Consider the following 19,534-nt stretch of genomic DNA (forward strand, 5'->3'; position numbering starts at 1 on the left):
CAGGACATATTTTTCGACCCGTTTTCGGTTTATCCTCAAAGGTGTTATCCTCACCGAACTTCCTGATTGCATTTAGCACGGCTTTTTCATTTACTCCTTCCATTTTTGCTATCTTTCTCAGTGACAGTTCGCGTTCTGTGCACCATTTGTACACAATTTTTCGACGTTGTTCTGCTGAAAGTCCACGCATTTCGAAACAAACTAATGAAAACGAATGAATCACTACACATGTGGTTAGAGAAGAGTGTACACAACAGGACGCAGCCATAAAAATTGACAGATTCTGAACCAATGAGAAATGGCAGCGGTTTTTGATTGCGTTCATACTTTCTGGGACAGTCTTTAAGGCCTAGAAATGCGCCAAGTGGCACACGAATTTTGAAAAGTAGAGAAAAAATGCTACAAAACCAGTTACTAGTGAACAGTTCTAGCCATTTCCTACCCACTTGAAACCCTAAATACAAAACATGATATTTGCGTCATACATTTTATATGGAAAATTTAAAATATATCTCACAGCACTCCAACGTCAAAGAATTCTGCAAAGATTATTTCTCTTTCAAACGTTCTCAAATATCAAACTACAATCAAACTAAATGTTCCATATGTATAAATAAAAATGGTCGGTTTTCCATCTGTCTATCATTCAATTTATGTGGCATCCATTTTACACACTTTTGGAATTGTCCCATTAGATATGAAACGATCAGAAATTGTTTGTTGAGATATACATTTAACATTGCTGCTTTGTGTTTTCGACTAGAACTATCATCTTTATCCAATATTGCTTGCATTTTGGCGACTTCAACCTTTTTTTTGAGGTCTTCCACGTTCTTCTTTCCACACATCAAAACCATTATCTGTGAACCGTTTAAACCATCAGGACAGTCGTCCTACTTCTAGACTTCGCATACAACTTTCACTAAATGACACGGAACTTTGAGGCGATGTCGGAAATGTAACACATGAGCTGAAAAGTCCCTGGCCTAACAAAGCGAACACAATTTCGTTGGTTCATAATTAGGTTCATTCGTCAACGTTATCTCCATCAAAAGCAACGCAATCGTTCCAGCGCCGCTTTAACATTTCAATACCACTTTTTTTTCAGCGATAACCTCTTCATTCGCTCAAAATTTGTTACCGGTGAGTTTTTTCCTCCGGTCTGCGAACAGTCAGTAGTCGCTGGGAGCCAAATCTGGTGAATACGGTGGACGTGGGAGCAACTCGATGTTCAATTCATGTAGTTTTGTCATTGTTTTGATTGACTTGTGACACGGTGCGTGATCTTGATTAAAACAAAATGTTTTTCTTTGCCATTTGCGGTCGTTTCTTTGCAATTCTAGCCTTGAAATGCTCCAACAATACTATATAATAATCACTGTTAATGGCCTTACTCAAGATAGTCGATAAATCTTATACCACGCACATGGTTATCTTACTTATGGGTTCGAAGGGTTGAAAGAAAATTCCGTCGGTATTTAAGTCAATCCGTTCCGGACTTTGAACTTGAATTCATTATGATTTTCAATTTAATAGCCTCGGAATCGATGGGTGCTTTTGGTTCAAAGCTTACGAATTTTGAATTTAATCACCGACGGTTCAACTGAAATTGTGTGCAACACTTCGAAGCGGCCATAAAATTGCGTAAAAGTGACGCCTGTTATAAGACTACTTTTGTTACATACAAAACCGTCCGAAATCTGCAGATTTACAGACAAATCTGGCATCTCTGTCCAGTGCAATAGTAATGTAGCACAGCTGCCAGAATATATACTATACTGACATCATCACGCCACGATGTAGAAATGCACAGGTGACGAGAGAAGACCGTTTGTGGATTGTGTTGGTAATTTTCTCACGGAATTAAGCATGGAGACTGGGATCGATGCATAGAATGCATACATAGAACTTTGTGCTCGGTAAATCGCCACATCTTACGGTTTTTTTTTGTGACAAAAATTACAATCTGTTGACATTTCTGCATTGTGCAATTTATACACCCAGCATACACTCCAAAAAATAGTCACATCATAGTTACGCGAAAAGCTATGTGAATATTTTCCACCTCACTTTTCACGTAGTTTTTAATGGACTGGCATATAGAAGTTGTTTAATGCATAAGGAGAGTATCGAAAATAAGCTATCCACATACAATTGTGTTGTACGCATGTATTTGTGATGGTTTTTTATGCGCAGATCACAGCATGCTGTGCGTTTGGCTGTCAGCTTTCGTTTGGTTACTTGTTTGTGCGGTTGAATTCTGCGTTTTCAAAACGTTGCGTATTGAAAAGGAAGTGAAAATTAGGGTTCTGGACACATGGCTAAGTGAGAAGGATATTACTGTGCGAAAATTGGCGAAACGGTTTGGAATTCACCATGCCAGTGTTAAAACCATCATTAATAAGTTTGGGGAGCACAATTCTTTGGATGAGCTACCAGGAAGAGGCAGAAAACGGTTCGGTTCTTCCAAGCTGAAACTGGACCAGAAAGTTGTATCTCTAATCATGAGGAACATATCAATGTCAATACGTGATTACAGTCGTCCTACTTCTAGACTTCGCATACAACTTTCACTAAATGACACGGAACTTTGAGGCGATGTCGGAAATGTAACACATGAGCTGAAAAGTCCCTGGCCTAACAAAGCGAACACAATTTCGTTGGTTCATAATTAGGTTCATTCGTCAACGTTATCTCCATCAAAAGCAACGCAATCGTTCCAGCGCCGCTTTAACATTTCAATACCACTTTTTTTTCAGCGATAACCTCTTCATTCGCTCAAAATTTGTTACCGGTGAGTTTTTTCCTCCGGTCTGCGAACAGTCAGTAGTCGCTGGGAGCCAAATCTGGTGAATACGGTGGACGTGGGAGCAACTCGATGTTCAATTCATGTAGTTTTGTCATTGTTTTGATTGACTTGTGACACGGTGCGTGATCTTGATTAAAACAAAATGTTTTTCTTTGCCATTTGCGGTCGTTTCTTTGCAATTCTAGCCTTAAAATGCTCCAACAATACTATATAATAATCACTGTTAATGGCCTTACTCAAGATAGTCGATAAATCTTATACCACGCACATGGTTATCTTACTTATGGGTTCGAAGGGTTGAAAGAAAATTCCGTCGGTATTTAAGTCAATCCGTTCCGGACTTTGAACTTGAATTCATTATGATTTTCAATTTAATAGCCTCGGAATCGATGGGTGCTTTTGGTTCAAAGCTTACGAATTTTGAATTTAATCACCGACGGTTCAACTGAAATTGTGTGCAACACTTCGAAGCGGCCATAAAATTGCGTAAAAGTGACGCCTGTTATAAGACTACTTTTGTTACATACAAAACCGTCCGAAATCTGCAGATTTACAGACAAATCTGGCATCTCTGTCCAGTGCAATAGTAATGTAGCACAGCTGCCAGAATATATACTATACTGACATCATCACGCCACGATGTAGAAATGCACAGGTGACGAGAGAAGACCGTTTGTGGATTGTGTTGGTAATTTTCTCACGGAATTAAGCATGGAGACTGGGATCGATGCATAGAATGCATACATAGAACTTTGTGCTCGGTAAATCGCCACATCTTACGGTTTTTTTTGTGACAAAAATTACAATCTGTTGACATTTCTGCATTGTGCAATTTATACACCCAGCATACACTCCAAAAAATAGTCACATCATAGTTACGCGAAAAGCTATGTGAATATTTTCCACCTCACTTTTCACGTAGTTTTTAATGGACTGGCATATAGAAGTTGTTTAATGCATAAGGAGAGTATCGAAAATAAGCTATCCACATACAATTGTGTTGTACGCATGTATTTGTGATGGTTTTTTATGCGCAGATCACAGCATGCTGTGCGTTTGGCTGTCAGCTTTCGTTTGGTTACTTGTTTGTGCGGTTGAATTCTGCGTTTTCAAAACGTTGCGTATTGAAAAGGAAGTGAAAATTAGGGTTCTGGACACATGGCTAAGTGAGAAGGATATTACTGTGCGAAAATTGGCGAAACGGTTTGGAATTCACCATGCCAGTGTTAAAACCATCATTAATAAGTTTGGGGAGCACAATTCTTTGGATGAGCTACCAGGAAGAGGCAGAAAACGGTTCGGTTCTTCCAAGCTGAAACTGGACCAGAAAGTTGTATCTCTAATCATGAGGAACATATCAATGTCAATACGTGATTTGGTCAAAAAATCGGAATGATCCAGCGTATCAAGAGGCGAAATTACCTGAAGACCTACAAGAAGCAGAAAATCTCGAAAAAAAACTGTAGAACAGAAGAAGCGAGCAGCAGCCAGATTTGATGGACGATGAGACTTATGTAAAGGAGAACTCAAAACCCCTGTCGTCGTTGGGAAGGATGTGAGCGATGCGGACAGGTCGATTCAAGTAGAGAAATTCAGCCGACAGGTACTGGTATGGCAAGCGATATGTACCTGTGGTTTGAAGTCAATCATTTTTCACACTACCTGAACTATAAATGCAGAAATCTATAGATCTGAGTGTCTCCAGAAGAGATTGCTGCCTTTTTATAAGAAGCATAGTACACCTCCACTGTTTTGGCCGGATTTAGCCTCGGCTCACTATGCCAAAACCACTCTCAATTGGCTTACGAAAAAGGGCTTACGAAATATCGCTGAGAAAAATATCAATGCACTAAATTGCCCTCAGCTTCGACCCATCGAACGTTACTGGGCAATCGTGAAGAGGGTCTTCAAGAAGACTGGTTAGGTAACTGGGAACATGCAGGAGTGCCCAAAACATGCGATGCAACACTTGTCCGGAACTTGATGAGGAGCGTTCGAAAATTCGTGAATTTTCTCAAGTTTAACCTCGTACAATAAGGGTTCAATTTTCAGTTTGAATAAAATATTGTTTTTTATCATAATTTGAAAGAAAAATTTGTGGGTAGCTTTTTTTCGATACACTCCTTAATTCAGTATGAATCACGTGTTACAAATATAAAATCACATTTACCTTCCAGTTCATATGATCAGGGAATTGTTATTCTAAATATTGGTAGAAGTCACAAGGAGATTTTCTCAGATTTTCATGCAAATCAATAGGTTTCTTACCATGTAAATAGCATAGAAGTTCAATGACTGAAAAAAAAACACAGACAACCGATAACATCGTGCGAGTGGGTTTGTAAAGCTGACAAAACCGGTATAGCTTAATAATTAATTAAAATCAAACTCATAATTCATATTGATTTTTTAATAAATAATTAAAATTAGCAATTGAAAAAAAAATTTTCGCAAATCGAATTTTCAAACCGGAAACGCACATCAACTGTTTGACGGTTGGTCAATTCACGTAAACTTTACTTTATGTGATATTTCTATTCATTTTATTGAATGTTCGAATAATTTTCAAGTAAATCGAACGTGAATTTTTCTTTGAGTGTAATTCAAACGCTTGCCAGCTGCTGGTTGTTGTCAGTTTAAAAATTTATCTTCGTTCTGATTTCGCTTTTTTTCACGTACACAATTCGAATAAATCTTGTGATTCTACAACTCATTAGATGCACATAAATGGAGTGAATTTATATTCCAGAACATGTAAAATTGTGTTATCTGAAAGTACCTAACTGGAAATCGAATGAAATAAAACACAAAAATTCGATAGCAACAGTGCGACTTGAACCGAGAAACATTAGATCACAAAGCACGTCAGTTAATCGACTGAACCACAGAAGCCTGTAAAATTCTGTACGAGTGGAATAGTGCATCATTTGAAAAGTTAAGTGGTTATGTATTGAGGCATTTATCGGTCATCATTTGGAATAAAATATTCAGTACCTGTCCGTTTATATGAATCATTTGTCAATAAAAATGTCAATTAGAGTTCAGAACGATCAATTCGGATCGATGTAAAATGTGATAGAAAATTTTAATCCACAAACTTGTAACTGTCACTAGTGGTTCATACCAGCCTTACGTCAGCCGCGAAACAAATCACACTTCGATCATCGTCGCCATCGATTTCGAATCGCATCCGAACGGTAACATTCGTCAGGGGTGCCTCCACCGGAGCTGTTCCCTTCAGGGTTACTTCCTGCCCGGTGACCAGTGGGCAACTGGCATCTATGTTGTCGCAACCGTTCCGCAGATGATCCGGAGTTTCGTACGGGAGATTAAAATCACCGAGTGTGGCCGTCACATTAACGGCTAGGGTGCTGGTCGGAAACGAAGGAGCGAACAACACCTCAAATGACATATCCGTCTGGTTCGGGATTTCACACGGCATCACATCACAACCCGGGATGGTGACCCTGATGGGACTCTGAAACTCTCCACCACCTTGAACAACCAAGAGGACAAAGGGATGATTGTGAAGATTCGATCGATCGTTCGACAAAAAACTTACATTGATGGACATCGATGGCCTGAGCCGTCGTCACTGCAATGACCAGCAGGCACAGTATCACTTTCATATTTGTTGAGGGAACGTGATAAACTGCAACCGACAGAAACGATTGTTACATTATTTATAGTAGCCGAATGGCTAGATTAGATAAATCCGGCCTATCTCACACAAAAGCCAATTTTCGCTACGGAAATTTTGGCCAATCTAACCAATAAATAAGTGTTTGGGTATCGATGAAAGTACACCGCAAAATAATTAAGATTGGATTAGCAGAACCAATTTCAAGTCCATGTTTCCAAGTTAAGTGAATTGTAGTTTTTTGTTCAGTGTATAGACCGTCAACTTAGAGCATGGGTTTGGAAGCGTGTTTCATATACTTTTATATTTAAACCCGGTTAAGAATTTCTGACCTTAGACTTATCAAAACAAATTAAAAATATCGAGTTCTCAATATTGCTATTATGGCACAAATTTCCAAATTACCAGGAGAACGTGCCGCTCGAGCCAATTTGGTTTGACTCCTGATAGCTCGTCGAGATCGCAAAATGTCTGGGTGAGACAAATTTTCTCAAAGAACACTGAACCGATCATCTCCATAAACTTAGATTCAAATGAAAGGTCCGTCTTGTGGTCCCATACAAAATTCCTGCATATTTTTTGGATCTGACTTCCGGTTCCGAAGTTATAGGGTAAAGTGTGATGAAATTTTTATATAATCACTCCAAGGGACGGACCAAAAATGTAGAAAAATTTCTAAATCGACCTCAAAACTACTCCAATTGGTAGTCATTATCAGTAGACGGTTATTCTTGCAAGAATCGAAGAAAATTATGTTGAAGAATACCACAGAATTATATATGATAGTATGATTGATACTAGAAAGCTTCATTACACCACTAGATTAATTAAAATAAGTTTTTATACGAGTTTTTCTATGCGATCAGCAAAATTGCTGAAAAGCTACTAGAAAAAAACCACTTCCAAAATTGCTCGAAAAAAATATCTGCTTGAAAATAAAACTGCTTGAAAACAACTACTTGAAAAAACTGCTCGAGAACTGATCGAAAAAAAACTACTCAAAAATAACATCTCAATAAATTATTCGAAGAAAATCTGCTTGAATAAAAACTACTGGAAAAATCTGATCGAAAAAACTACTCCATAAATCGGCTCAAAAACTACTAAAAAAACTGCTCTAAAATAACAACTCCGAAAATTGTTCAAAAAATATCTGCTCGAAAAAAACTGCTTGAAAACAACTACTCGAATTGTTCGAAGAACATCTGCCTGAAGAAAAACTACTGTAAAATTTTGATTAAAAAAACTCCATATATGTACTCAAAAACAACTCGAAAAAACTGCTCTCAAACTACTGATTAAAGAAAAAATACCAAAAAATATCTACTCGAAAAAAACTGCTTGAAAACTATTCGAAAAAATTCCTCGGTAAAAAAACAACTCGAAAATTACTTCTCAAAAACTGTTCGAAGAAAATCTACCTGAAGACAATCTCCTTGAAAAATCTGATCGAAAAAACTACTCCATAAATGTGCTGAAGAACTACTCGAAAAAACTACTATAAAATTACTCCTAAATTACTGATCCGAGAATTGGTCGAAAAATATCTGCTCGAAAAAAAAACTACTTGAAAACAACTACCCGAAAAAACTGCTCGAGAAAAGCTACTCGAAAATAATTTCTCAAAAAATTGTTCGAAGAAAATCTACTACCTACTGTATAAATTTTATCAAAAAACTCCCCCTCTACTCATAAACTACTCGGAAAAACTGCTTCATAATTACATATCCAAAAATTAATCGAAAAATATCTGCTCGAAAAAAAAACTACTTAAAAACAACTACCCGAAAAAACTGCTCGAGAAAAGCTATTCGAAAATAATTTCTCAAAAAATTGTTCGAAGAAAATCTGCCTGAAGACAAATTACTTAAACAATCTGGTTGAAAAATCTGATCGAAAAAACTACTTCATAAATGTGCTAAAAAACTACTCGAAAAAACTACTCTAATATTACTCCGAAAATTGTGCAAACATCTACTCGAAAAAAACTTATTGAAAACTACTTGGAAAAACTGATCGAAAAATTGTTCGAAGAAAATCTACTTGAAGAAAAACTACCGAAAAATCTGGTCAAAAAATTCCTCCATATACGCTACTCAAAAACTACTCGAAAAATTGCTGATCCAAGAATTGGTAAGAAAATATCTGCTCGAAAAAATAACTGCTTGAGAACAACTACTCGATAAAACTGCTCGGTAAAAAACAACTCGAAAATAACTTCTCAAAAAATTGTTCGAAAAAAATCTGCCTGAAGACAAACTACTTGAGAAATCTGATCGGAAAACTACTTGATAAATCTGCTGGAAAACTACTCGAAAAAACTACTTAAAAATTACTGCTCCGAAAATTTTTCAAAAATATCTGCTCGAAAAAAACCTGCTTGAAAACAACTACTTGAAAAAAACTGCTCGAGAAAAACTACTCGAAAAAAACTTATCAAAAAATTGTTTGAAGAAAATCTACTTGAAAAAAAAACTACTGTAAATCTTATCAAAAAAACTCCTATTCAAAAACTACTCGGAAAACTGCTCTAATTTTACTGATCCGAGAATTGGTAAAAAAATATCGACTCGAAAAAAACTTATTGAAAACAACTATTCAGAAAAAAACTACTTGAAGAAAAAACTACTGTAAAAATCCTATCAACAAAACTCCTCCTATTCAAAAACTACTCGAAAAAACTACTCTAAAATTACAGATCCGAAAATTGGTCGAAAAGTATCTGCTCGAAAATAACTACTTGAAAACAACTACCCGAAATAACTGCTCGAGAAAAGCTACTCGAAAATAACTTCTCAAAAAAAATGTTCGAAGAAAATCTGCGTGATGACAAATTACTTAAACAATCTGGTTAAAAAATCTGATCGAAAAAACTACTCCATAAATGTGCTAAAAAACTACTCGAAAAACTACTTCGAAAATTGTTCAAATATTTACTCGAAAAAAAAAACTTATTGAAAACAACTACTCGAAAAAACTGCTCGAAAAAATATTCGAAGAAAATCTGCCTGAAGACAAACTACTTGAAAAATCTGATCGAAAAAACTACTACATAAATCTGCTGAAAAACTACTCGAAAAAACTACTTAAAAAAACTGCTCCGAAAATTGTTCAAAAAATATCTGCTCGAAAAAAAGACTAATTGAAAACAACTACTCGAAAAAATTGTTCGAAAAAAATCTACTTGAAGAAAAACTACTGTAAAAATTTAGTCAAAAAACTCCTCAGAAACTACTAAAAAAACTGCTTTAAAATTACTGATCCGAGAATTGGTCAAAAAATATCTGCTAGAAAAAAAGTGCTTAAAAACAACTACTCAAAAAAACTACTCGATAAAAACTACTCGAAAATAACTTTTCGAAAAATTGTTCGAAGAAAATTTGCCTGAAGACAAACTACTTGAAAAATCTGATCGAAAAAACTACTCCCTGAATCTACTGAAAAACTACTAAAAAAAACTACGTCAAAATTACTGCTCCGAAAATTGTTCAAAAAATGTCTGCTCAAAAAAAACTTATTGAAAACAACTACTCGAAAAAAACTTTTCAAAAAATTGTTCGAAGGAAATCTACTTGTAGAAAAACTACTGTTAAAATCTAATCAAAAAACTCCTCTAAAACTACTCGAAAAAACTGCTCTAAAATTACTGATCCGAGAATTGGTCAAAAAATATCTGCTAGAAAAAAAAGTGCTTGAAAACAACTACTCGAAAAAACAGCTCGAGAAAACTACTCGAAAATAACTTATCAAAAAATTGTTCGAAGAAAGTTTGATCGAAAAATCTACTCCATAGATGTGCTGAGAAACTACTCGAAAAAACTACTTCAAAATTACTGCTCCGAAAATGGCTCAAAAAATATCTACTCAGAAATAAACTGCTTTAAAACAACTACTCGAAAAATTATTAAAAGAAAATCTGCTTGAAAATGCTTCGGTTTCTGAATTCTAGGGCGATAAATGGAAAAAAAAATTACTTCGCCTAAAAAGTTTTGTATAATAAATATCAATCAATATCATATCAATATTTCCGAAACGGATGTGAAAAGTAGTCCAAGAAAATAATGTTTGGGTGGTTTCAACATCCAAGATGATCGACTTCCGGTTTATTATTACTCTTTAAAAACCCTTATAATATGAGTATTTTCAAGGAGATTTTCTTCGAACAAAAGTTCTTTTCGAGTAGTTTTTGTTATGGAGCCGTTTTATCGAATAGGTTTTTTCAAGCAGTTTTTCTCGAGTAGATATTTTTGGAGCAATATTCGGAAGTGTAATTTTAGAATAGATTTTTCGAGTAAGTTTTAAACAATTGTTTTTTAGATTTTGTGAGCAGGTTTTTTTCGAACAGTTTACAGTCCGAGCAGATATTTTTCAGCAAATTTTCGAGTTTTTTCCGAACAAATTATGAGTAGTTATTTTCGAGCGGTTTTTTTAGTACAACTAGAGTTGCTTTTTCCAGTAATTGTTTTCAGGAAGTTTTTGCGAGCAAATATTTTAGAACAGTTTTTTCGAGTAGTATTTTTCGAACAATTTCATAATTATTTTCGAGCAGTTTTTTTGAGTACTATTCCAAGCAGTTTTTTTCGAAGATATTTTACTGAGCAAAAACTGCGAAACTGAAAATTCATACAAAAAGGTCACATAGAAACCTTTCAGTGCATTATTTTTCGAATTTTTTTCTAGTGGCAGTTTCAAGTATTATTTTTTTCGAGCAGATATGTTTTGAGCAATTTTCGGAAATTTACGAGTAGTTTTTGAGATTTTTTGAGCAGATATTTTCCAGCAGTTTTTTCAAGTAGTTTTTTCAAAACAATTTTTGAGTAGTTATTTTCGAGCAGTTTTGTTGATTAGTTTTTTAGATCATTATTATTATTCGAATAGTTGTTTGCATGCAATTTTTTCGAGTAGTTTTTTGAGTAATTGTTTTTCGAACCATTTTTGAGTAGTTATGTTCGAGTAGTTGTTTTTTTTTTCGAAGATACATCGAGCAAAAATCGCAAAACTGGAAATTTGTGTGAAAAGTCACATAGAAAACCTTCCGTGTATTATTTTTTCAAGCAGATTTTTTTTCGAATAGTCAGTTTTCTAGTAGTTTGTGTTGAGCAATTTGTGTAATTCTAGAACAGATTTTTCGAGTAGTGTTTTGAACAGTCATTTCTGAGATTTTGTGAGCAGCTTTTTCGAGCAGTTTATTTCGAGCAGATATTTTCCGGCAGTTTTTTGGAATCGTTTTCTTTTTAGTAGTTTTTTCGAGCAACATTCTTGAGTAGTTCGTATTAAAGCAGTTTTTTTTTCTAGAAGTTGTTTCAAGCAGTTTTTTTTCAAGCAGATATTATTTGAGCAATTTTCGGAAGAGTAATTTTAGAACAAATTTTAGGAATCTAAGTTTTAAAAAATTGTTTTTGAGAGTAAATTTTTTGGAGTAATTTTTTTTCAACAATTTTTGGGTATTTATTTTTGAGCAGCATTTTTGAATAGTTTGTTTTAAAGCAGTTTTATCGAGCAGAAAATATTGAGTTGTTTCGAGTTTTTATGTTTCGGGCAGTTTTTCGAGAGATATTTTCGAGCATTTCCGGAGCCGTAATTGCAGAGCAGTTTTTTCGGGTATATTTTTAGTAGTGATTTTCGAGATTTTTTGAGCAAGTTTTTTTCGAGTAGGTATTTTTATTCGTGCAGATTTTTGAGTAGTTTTTTTTGTAGATTTTATTTGAGCAGTTAATTTCGAGCAAAGAGAGCGATTGTAAAGCAGTTGTTTCGAGTAGTTTTTAAGTAGTATTTTTCGAGATTTTTTGAGCAGATGTTTTTTCGATCAGTTATTTTTGAGTAGGGTTTTTCGAGTAGTTATTTTTAAACAGGTTTATAAAGTAGATTTTTCGATCCGATTTTTACACCATTTTAGTAGTTTTTCTTTCAAGCAGGTTTTCTTCGACCAATTTTTTGAGAAGTTAGTTTCAAGTAGCTCTTTTCCAGCAGTTTTTTTTTTCAAGTAGTTATTTTCAAGCAGTTTTTCCGGGCAGATATTTTTGAGCAATTTTCAGAGCCGTTATTGTAGAGCCGTTTTATCGAGTAGCTATTTTCGAGCAGATTTATGGATTTTATTAAAGCAGATTTTCTTCGAACAATTTTTTTAGAAGTTATTTTCGAGTAGTTATTTTCAAGCAGTTTTTTTTTCGAGTAAATATTTTTGAGTAATTTCCGGAGCCGTAATTGTAGAGCTGTTTTTTATAGTAGGTTTTTTCGAGTATTTTTTGAGTAGTAGTTTTCGAGATTTTTTGAGCAGGTTTTTATCGATCGATTATTTTTTGAGGTTTTTCGAGTAGTTATTTTTGGGCAGTTTTATGAAGTAGATTTTTCGATCCGATTTTTACGTCAGATTTCTTTAGTAGTGTTTTTTAAAGCAGTTTTTTCTCAGCAGATATTTTTGAGCAATTTTCGGAGCCGTAATTTCAGAGCAGTTTTCTCGAGCAGTTTTTGAGCAGCGGTTTCGAGATTTTTGAGCTTGTTTTTTCGATTAGTTTTATTTTTGAGCAGATTTATGGAGTAGTTTTTTCGATCACATTTTTGGACTAGATTTCGAGTAGTTTTTTCGAGCAGTTTTATGGCGTAGTTGTTTCCAAGCAGTTTTTTTGAGCAATTTTTGAAGTGGTTATTTTCGAGTAACTTTCCAGAAGTTTTTATGATACAATTCGCATAAAAACCACAAAGCTTTCAATTCGCATTAAGCAAAACCTCATCACTCACATAAAAACCACAGAACTTTGAACATTTGTATAAAAAGTCGCACGAACAGCATTCAGTGTAATAAACTTAATTTTTGAACAATTAATAGATTCCGAGAGACGACGGTTATAAGAAAGGGCATGGAGAAATATTATCGTCTTTTCAAAATCAATAATCAATGATAAGCTGAATCGTTCCATCCATGCAAAATTAATGGTTTGCATACTTACGACCTGTGGAAAATTTCATCCGAATCAGAATAAATCGATACTGATTTTGACTTCTTTTCGGTTGTTAAAACGAGTTTTAGAAGGAATATCTTTATTGTTCGGCACGATTAGCTCCAAAGAAAGTAGTGAAATCGGGCGAAATACAATAAGATTGTCAAAACTTGGTAACTCAAATTTTTTTCTACAAAACTTTTGTCAACCTACACGATCCGGGCGGACGAACGGAAACAGAACAGCGGATCGCCGGAATCAGCCGTCAGTTGCAGTTCCAGATCGACGGTCACATTGGCAAACGGAGCCGAAGCCGGTGTTTGGAGGTGATAGTTGATTTGCTCGCCCTCCTGGATCGGACAGCCACGGTCCTTGAAGAAGTTACACGCATTCCGTTGGTCCTCTGGTAGATCGTACGGTACTCGGAAATTTCCCAGATAGATGTCCAAGGTGGCATTCACCGTGGCGCTGTTGCGATTCACCAAGAAGTCAAGATCCATATCGACCATGTCGCCCATCGCAATCACACACGGCTCTTCGTAGCAATCGACGACACGAACCTCCAGCGGAAGATCGGCATTGTTCGGACCTGTCATTCGAGTAGAGGAAAATTAGCGCCCGCGGTATTCGTACAGTTGACAGTTCTTACATGTTCGAACGGCCAGACCAACGACAAGCGCTGGCAAAACGATGGATAATGCCACAAATCGGAACATTGCTTACTTGGGCGGTGATGATTTCGGAACTGAATTCATTAGAAGCTGTTATGTTGAGTTTTTTTTCCTCTATCATATCAGCACCGCCGTTCTTATCTTATCAGCAGCAACTTTGTAAGCTGCATCTGATAGGTTTATCGTACTTTAACTGCCCACAGGTGCAGGAAAATTTTCCCTTTTCAGGAAAATCAGCTGATTGACACGTACTTTTCTTGTCACACGGAGAAAATCCATGCGATCATTGTGAAATTTATTCGGATCGGTTTATCGGTTCCGGAGTAAATTGCACATAAGTGCGGTTGGCTATAAAATGACGCAAACAAATATTGTTTCGGAGAAAGGTATCAGCAGTCCGATAGGAGGATTTGAATAGATGCAAAGTTTATAAAAATAAGAGATGTAATCTGAAAAAATGCATTATAAAGTGGATTCGGTAGTACAACTTAAGCCAGTCAGTAAAAATCCGCTGAAATGTACAGATTTTTCTTTCTCTTCGCAGTGATACCGTTTGTAGTATTTGCCTTGAATCCGGCACCATGTAAGTTACAATCACACACACACACCCATGAAGAAAAGCATTCATCCTCAACTAGAGCTTCCATTTCCGGCAGGCACTTTCAATAGCGGCCCGCTACCGGTGAGTGTTCGGGTCGTCGATTGTCCACCAACGGATCCCCAGGAGCCCTGTATCGTTGATATGGGATCCAAAGTGAACAGCGAGATCGACTTTGTGCTGGAGCGCTCCACGGCAACACTGATCGCTTCGCTGGACATATTCCTGGGTAATTTCCGAGTGCCGTGGAGTCTACCGGAGGAACAGCAAAACGCCTGTCCGGATCTGCTGGGAGGGGTTTCTTGTCCGCTGTCGGACGTCGGCAATCCGATTACTTACAATCTGATAACGAAAGTGTCCGCTCCGTTCGCCAACGTTACCGTCGATATGGAACTGATGCTGACCGACGATCAGGACCAGGCGGTGTTTTGCTACCGTTCACAGGCTACCGTTGTGTGAGCTGACTGTTTCAGCACTTTGAACTACAAAAGTTAAGTAGGCATAAAGCACAAGTGTTATCCGTAGAAAAGTTTACGGTTGCCGGGTGGCAACGGGAAATCGAATCCGAAATCCTGTCTGAAATGTTCTACACACTCAATTTACTGTACGGTACTGATTTCATTCTCCGTCATTTTTTTTTTCAACACAAAATCTACCGAAATATTTCTGTCTGCTGTGCCGGTATTTTTACTTAGAATTGCCACGAAAATCGACAATCCAATTTAAGCGTGTACGACAAATGGAAAAGGTTGCTTTTGCAGCATTATTATTCCGGCATTAATTATTCATACATAATCCCAGGTAGCCTAATGGAAATAGTCCTACCGGTTATTGGAGATATTTTACGGAAGGGGTTTGTGCGATTCGAGCTATGTTTTTCGATTGAACATTTCGGTGCGAAGCTAGTTTATTTTATACTGAGCTGGGTTTTTCAACTTACAGGACAATTGGATCGTTTTATGCTATAATTTCTATTACCTCCCTGTTGAAAACTACCAGATAGAATGAATAATCGCCAAAGAAGGTATAATTTAAAGACTGTACCCAACAAAAATCCATCACAACTTATTTTTGCATGGGTAAAAATTGATTGATTTTTGGGTAAAACTAGCTGAAAGTGTAATTGTCTACGTGTGCAAAATGCAAAATGTTGTGACTAACAAGATGGCTTCCAAGCAAGAAGTGCTTCGTCAAGCAATTCTGGATCGATTGGACTCAATATTGATTTGTTTTTAAAAATGGTCTAACAAAGAGAACGCAATTTTTTTCTGGTTCAAGATTAACTTCTTCCATCAATCAACGTAATCTCCATCAAGAGCAACGCAATCATTCTAGTGCCGCTCTAACAATTCGATACCACTTTTGTGGAAGGATTTATCTTTTGCCTCAAAATAGGCCCGTAGTTGCTGGGAGCCAAATCTGGTGAATACGGTGGATGTGGAAGCAATACGAAGTTCAATTCATGTAGTTGTACCATTGTTATGATTGACTTGTGATACGATGCGTTGACTTGAGGAAACAATTTTTTTTCTTCGCCGTCGTTTTTTTTTGCAATTTCGACCTTCAAACGCTCCAATAACGCTACATAATATTCACTATTAATGGTATTTCCATTCTCAAGATAGTCGATAAATATTACACCACGCACATCCCGAAATTCCGGGGCCATAACATTTCCAGTCGATTGTTGTGCTTTCGGGCGCTTTGGACGAAGATTCCGGAGTGAAGTGATGGATCCATGTTTCATCCATTGTCACATATCGAAGCAAAAGATCCGGTTTGTTACATTTAAACATGGCCAAACACTGCTCAGAATCATCACAACACGTTCTCCTTTTTTGGTCAACAGTGAGCAAACGCGACACCCACTTTGAGCAGAGCTTTTCATAGAGCAATTCCACGCCTAATCGTCCAGAAATGGCAAAATTCTTCGCCCGACTCCCTTTGGATATGCATGAGATATGACATGTGTGATAGGTATAGCAAATTAAGTATTTTTCACTGGTCTAGAGATTTTTTTCACTCTAGACTAATTTTTTAAATGGGCGTAAGTGTTTTAAGCCACATTGTTTTTAAACAATTACAACTCGAAATCTATCGCCTCTTTGAAAATTTTGCCTAAGAAGAAGTTGAACTTTCAAAAATAAATACACAGTGAAAAAATAACTTCTGATTTTTCAAAAAATCAACAATAAAATTATATTTCCAAAATTCTTAGTTATTCCATCGTGAGATTTTTGTCATGAATACGATTTACTTTACTATGGAGTGGCTTTTCAAAATTTGCCCTGTACAAGAATGAGTAACAGTTCGGCTGAAAAGTTCGTATCGTTTAATAGAAACACACATTTTTTGGTAATTTGAAGGGGAAAAAGCTTGCTTTTACCCCCAAATTTATGCTAGGTGCACATAACCATTTTCTTAAGTTTACGTTTCGTCTTCGACTCATCAGTGCGTCAGCAGATTATGCTGACGCAAGCCCCCGGATCAACATAATCCGCTGAGCAGACGTAAAGTTAATGCTATTTGCAAGACACTTTTTTATTACACAAGAAGTGTAACGTCTAAACTGACGTCTCGAACGAAACAAGTTTCGGCTTACTGGCCGTACAGATTGTGGTAATTTGCCAAAATTCGTTTTTATTATTCAACATAATTGCCATCAGAGGCGATACAGCGATTAAAGCGATCTTCCAACTTTTCGATACCATTTTTGTAGTACGATTTGTCCTTTGCCTCAAAATAGGCCTCAGTTTCAGCGATTACCTCTTCATTGCTTCTAATTTTTTTACCAGCGAGCATTCTCTTGAGGTCTGAGAACAGTAAAAAGTCACTGGGGGCCAAATCTTGAGAATACGGTGGATGAGGGAGCAATTCGAAGCCCAATTCGTTCAATTTCAGCATGGTTTTCATCGACTTGTGACACGCTGCATTGTCTTGATAAAACAAAACTTTTTTCTTCTTCAAATGAGGCCGTTTTTTTTAAAATTTCGTCCTTCAAACGCTGTAATAACGCAATATAATAGTCACTGTTGATGGTTGATGGTAGTCGATGAAAATTATACCATGCAAATCCCAAAATACAGACGCCATAACCTTACCGGCCGATTGTTGAGTCTTTCCACGCTTTGGGTTCGGTTCATCGCGTGCAGTCCACTCAGCTGACTGTCGATTGGACTCCGGAGTGAAGTGATGGAGCCATGTTTCGTCCATTGTTATATATCGACGAAAAAAAATCGGTTTTATTTCGATAAAACAGCTCCAAACACTGCTCAGAATCATCAATTCGTTGTTGTTTTTGATCGATTGTGAGCTCACGTGGCACCCATTTTGCACAAAGCTTTCTCATATCCAAATATTCGTGAATAATATGTCCAACACGTTCCTTTGACATCTTTAGGGTGTCAGCTATCTCGATCAACTTCACTTTACGGTCATTGAAAATCATTTTGTGGATGTTTTTCACGTTTTCATCGGTAACAGCCTCTTTTGGACGTCCACTGCGTTCATCGTCTTCGGTGCTCATATGACCAGTACGAAATTTTGCAAACCACTTACGAATTGTTGCTTCGCCCGGTGCAGAGTCTGGACAACACTCATGAGCCATTTTTTGGTATCGGCGGCACTTTTTTTCATCAAAAAGTAGTGTTTCATCAACACACGAAATTCCTTTTTTTCCATTTTTTTCACAATAACAAAAGTAGCTTCACTCAAAACGCAATATCTCACAAACTAATAATCAGACAGCTGTCAAATTTATACACGTATCTTTTGAAGGTTGGTACTAACTGAAAATGGTATGGATTTAATTCTAGTGGCGCCCTCTCATAGAAACGATACGAACTTTTCAGCCGATCTGTTAGAATTTAATCGTGAATATCTCTTGTTGTGTTCAACGCAGCAACATATTTTTTTCCCAACATAATCAGAAATATGATCAGCAATTTATGAATGAATTTAAAGTAGTATGAGGTGGGAGCGGATTGTTTCACCGAAAGTCGATTTGCCAAATGCCATTTCGCCGAAAGTCGATCCGCCTGTACAAACCTGTAACCGCCTCGTTTGCCCGGTCTACTCAAAGCTAGGTTTCTTTGCTTTACTGAGGTCCGAACGAGCGGTAGCGAGGTCGGACAGCACATGAACAAAAACAATGTGGCGTAGCCGCATTAGATATTTTTTCATTTCCACATAATAAACGGAAAATACCACATACATTTGCCTGGTAGATATACCTATACAATTGTTTGATGCTTAGTAGCTAATAGTCAACAAGTTTTCTTGGGAGCTTCTTTCTGTGGTTCAAGAATCAATCTTTATTCAAGAAGTACAATTGTAGGTCAACATAACGGGCGTTAACGCTATCATCTTTCATTTGTCTTTATTTACAATCAATTCCAATTACGATTTTAGGACGATTTCAGGATTCGGCGAAATTACCCTTTCGGCGAAATGACCCTTTCGACGAAATGGCTTTCGGTGAAACGAAAAATTTAAGTTTTCTACAATGTTTGATATGAACGAGCATTAAGATGAAATTCAGTGTCAAAATAAGCCGTTCCAAATTTTCAGACGCATGAATTGAACGAACAATCGTACAAAGTGTTTCGTGAAAAATCCACAAAAAATGCGGGATATTTTCAGTTGTTGAGTGCAGTGGGCTACGAAACGCTTCAAGAGTTTTTTTTTAACTTTTAATCCGAATATGAAAACAGAATCCTGGATAGCAATTCTGTAACTAAAAGTCAGCTGCCAATCAAAATCCTGGTGTTTGAGCTCAGCGCTAGGATTCAGATTCGAAATTCAGAGCCGGAAAAAAATCCTGGTCTCGAATTCAGTTGTTCCACAACACAGGTTCAGTGATCAGTCTAACATGTCCGA

The 19,534-nt window shown here is 36.6% G+C and overlaps 3 protein-coding genes across 3 annotated transcripts; 1 reads left to right on the plus strand and 2 right to left on the minus strand.

The window, feature by feature from the left end:
* Positions 1-5,806: 5,806 nt before the first annotated feature.
* On the minus strand, positions 5,807-6,456 carry LOC131430839 (uncharacterized). The gene is made up of 2 exons (XM_058596101.1): positions 6,372-6,456; positions 5,807-6,304 (listed from the first exon to the last, which is right to left on the minus strand). Exons 1-2 carry the CDS (start codon positions 6,436-6,438, stop codon positions 5,928-5,930), a joined length of 444 nt encoding a protein of 147 aa, XP_058452084.1. The 5' UTR covers positions 6,439-6,456; the 3' UTR covers positions 5,807-5,927.
* Positions 6,457-13,470: 7,014 nt separating this feature from the next.
* Positions 13,471-14,151, minus strand: LOC131430912 (uncharacterized). The gene is made up of 2 exons (XM_058596228.1): positions 14,037-14,151; positions 13,471-13,976 (listed from the first exon to the last, which is right to left on the minus strand). Exons 1-2 carry the CDS (start codon positions 14,101-14,103, stop codon positions 13,597-13,599), a joined length of 447 nt encoding a protein of 148 aa, XP_058452211.1. The 5' UTR covers positions 14,104-14,151; the 3' UTR covers positions 13,471-13,596.
* A 376-nt stretch (positions 14,152-14,527) lies between these two features.
* On the plus strand, positions 14,528-15,160 carry LOC131430976 (uncharacterized). Its single transcript, XM_058596343.1, has 2 exons — positions 14,528-14,641; positions 14,715-15,160. The coding sequence occupies exons 1-2, from the start codon at positions 14,575-14,577 to the stop codon at positions 15,113-15,115; spliced, it is 468 nt and encodes a 155-aa protein (XP_058452326.1). The 5' UTR covers positions 14,528-14,574; the 3' UTR covers positions 15,116-15,160.
* The last annotated feature ends 4,374 nt before the right edge of the window (positions 15,161-19,534 follow it).

The sequence above is a fragment of the Malaya genurostris genome, chromosome 1, assembly GCF_030247185.1.
Source record: "Malaya genurostris strain Urasoe2022 chromosome 1, Malgen_1.1, whole genome shotgun sequence".
In the NCBI taxonomy this organism is placed as follows: domain Eukaryota; kingdom Metazoa; phylum Arthropoda; class Insecta; order Diptera; family Culicidae; genus Malaya; species Malaya genurostris.